This window comes from Nestor notabilis, unplaced genomic scaffold (genome assembly GCF_000696875.1).
Source record: "Nestor notabilis isolate BGI_N333 unplaced genomic scaffold, ASM69687v1 scaffold16346, whole genome shotgun sequence".
Taxonomy (NCBI): Eukaryota; Metazoa; Chordata; class Aves; order Psittaciformes; family Psittacidae; genus Nestor; species Nestor notabilis.
This window is the reverse complement of record NW_009933459.1, coordinates 2,500-3,071: the sequence shown is the minus strand read 5'-3', so window position 1 is coordinate 3,071 and position 572 is coordinate 2,500. Positions and strand designations below refer to the sequence as shown.

The window sequence follows — 572 nt, the reverse complement described above, 5'->3', positions numbered from 1 at the left end:
AAGCCTGCCCAGAGCCAGTTCAGCGCCTCCATGGGCCACATCAACCACATTGGGGGCTCCTTGGATAGGGTTTCCCGGAGCCCCAGGGACCCCCTGGTCTCTGAGAAGGTGCCCCTGTCCTGCAAAAGTATGGCCACGCTGAGCCGGCTGCAGAGCCCTGGTGAGCCCCCACCACCCTATGAGTTCACTTACTCGCTGGAGGATGCAGTGAAGCAGCTGGAGGACCGGCTGCAGGAGACAGGAGGAGAGCTGCGGCAGCTCAAGAGGAGCCTTAGCGAGACTGAAGACCCCTTCACGCAGGTGAGCCGTGGGGCTGTGCTGGGTGCCTGGGTCAGGGTTTGGGTCAGCGGTGTCTGGGTGGAAGGTGAGGTAAAGGAGCTGGTGTCCTGCCATGGGGGGGTGATGGAATATCTGAGCACAAGAGGACCTAACATCAAGGGATCCCTGCCTGGGGCTGCCCCACACAGGGGAGGCTGTGGACCCTCACCAGCATCAACCTATGTTGGCAGGCGTTTGAGGACAAGCAGCGACTGTGGCTGGGGGGGGCGGGGGGGGGGGTGGGTGGCAAAAAT

General features: G+C 62.6%; 1 protein-coding gene across 1 annotated transcript in view; it reads left to right on the top strand.

Moving 5' to 3' along the window:
• N4BP3 (NEDD4 binding protein 3) overlaps positions 1-572 on the top strand; it is a gene marked incomplete at its 5' end in the record, with an annotated part of 3,367 nt that overhangs the window by 604 nt on the left and 2,191 nt on the right. The window contains 2 exon segments of the mRNA XM_010016889.1: positions 1-300; positions 510-557. The exon segment at positions 1-300 is cut by the window's left edge and continues 273 nt beyond it. Coding sequence (XP_010015191.1) covers positions 1-300; positions 510-557 — 348 coding nt within the window.